This window comes from Nestor notabilis, unplaced genomic scaffold (genome assembly GCF_000696875.1).
Source record: "Nestor notabilis isolate BGI_N333 unplaced genomic scaffold, ASM69687v1 scaffold9343, whole genome shotgun sequence".
Classification (NCBI taxonomy): domain Eukaryota; kingdom Metazoa; phylum Chordata; class Aves; order Psittaciformes; family Psittacidae; genus Nestor; species Nestor notabilis.
Window position 1 is genome coordinate 72,713 of NW_009921501.1, and position 1,527 is coordinate 74,239.

Below are 1,527 nucleotides of genomic sequence, written 5' to 3' on the forward strand. Positions count from 1 at the left end.
TCCTATCCAGTAAAAATCTGGTTCCTCCAACAGCTTTTCGGAAGTGATTGCTTCTTCCCTGACCTACCTTTATGTAACTCCATTGACTTACTCAATATTCAAGTTGATACGAACCAGGAAAGGATCAGATCTGTCAATGAAGTAACTGCTGGAAAACTAAAAGGATCATAGCTAAAATAATTAATGACTAATTAGATTTATGAGAACATAAAACAGATTCAGTACTAAACCATATAGCTAGAGTCCAAAATTGGCATTGATATAAGTAATAGAATATTTTTAGAAACAGCTAAGTAATGCACAATGCAGATTCGATGTGGAAGTGCTTCAATGTGCTACACTGGCCTTTGTAAACTGGAAATGACACTTCTGTCATAATTAACAGTGATTTTCAGTGTGGCATTTTTTATGTTTTACAATAAAAGCAGTACTGCAGAAAAGGATGCATTACGGTCAGGAGGAAGCAAACACAGTAGTTCAGTTTCAGCATGGTTTCCACAGTAGTACCAAGGTTTATGGATTTTCTATTCATAGGTAAGGATTAGTTTAATATAAAGTGAGCACCATGTATCAAATGTTTGATCCATTTTCTCAGCTTGATCCACCTTGAGCTCTTTGTCCTCCTCAAAGACAATTTATGAACTGCTGCCTCCCTGATGCACACACTTGCGTGTTTAAGTTCCTCAGGTATTGCTTTTCATTGATGCCTCTTCTACTTCTGGAATAGGGCCTCTACCTGGTTAAAAGCCCTCCCTGAGGTTATAACCCTAAACCCCAAACCCCCTCATTTCTAACAGAGGAAATGTTCTCTGAGCCTCAACTACCAACCCATAATGCATACAGTCTTCTTCATGTAACTCCATTGACTTACTCAATATTCCAGTTGATACAAGGCAGGAAAGGATCTTACAGCCATACCCTCAGTTTCTCATGCAATGCCATGACTCAGTGATGGAAATTTCTGGTGACAAACAAACCCAATTCTAATTAATGTTTAATATCCATCCCTTTGTTGTCCAGTTGTATTTGAAGTTTACAAGCGCTTGTCACCAACTACACAATATTTTTCTTCTGCTGCTTTTGTTACAGAAACAGATGTGAAGAAACAAGATGGAGCTCAAGAGAGGCAAGACCTTCATAAAATCCAGTGTGCAACATGAGAAAGGGTCACCAGTGCTCACAGTTCCTATAAACAAAGACAATACAGGGAAAGACAGAACGGCAGCTCTGGAGGGAAACCAAAGTGTAGCTGAAGTCCAGCTGGCGTGTTTGGCCACACACAAGAACTACAGATTTTCTACCAGAGCAACAAGGAATGGAGCTGGTGACCACAGCCTGGAAAAATCATCTGGGTCCTCCTACAAACTTGTAAGGAAGAGTAAAACCCATGACTGTGTTGCTGAGGCAGACAAAACAGAGCACTGCAGCTCCAGCAGCAGGGCTTGTGAGGAAGGGTTTTCTGGAAAGGGTAAGGGACGGCTTGTGAATAGCATCAGCTTTTCAGGGATGTCCAGCTCCAGCAGTAAG

The 1,527-nt window shown here is 40.8% G+C and overlaps 1 protein-coding gene across 1 annotated transcript in view; it reads left to right on the top strand.

The window, feature by feature from the left end:
• Positions 1–1,110: 1,110 nt before the first annotated feature.
• AMER3 (APC membrane recruitment protein 3) overlaps positions 1,111–1,527 on the top strand; it is a 3,033-nt gene continuing 2,616 nt past the window's right edge. Inside the window, exon 1 of the mRNA XM_010011186.1 lies at positions 1,111–1,527. This exon is cut by the window's right edge and continues 2,616 nt beyond it. Within this exon, the coding sequence (XP_010009488.1) occupies positions 1,111–1,527 (417 nt within the window).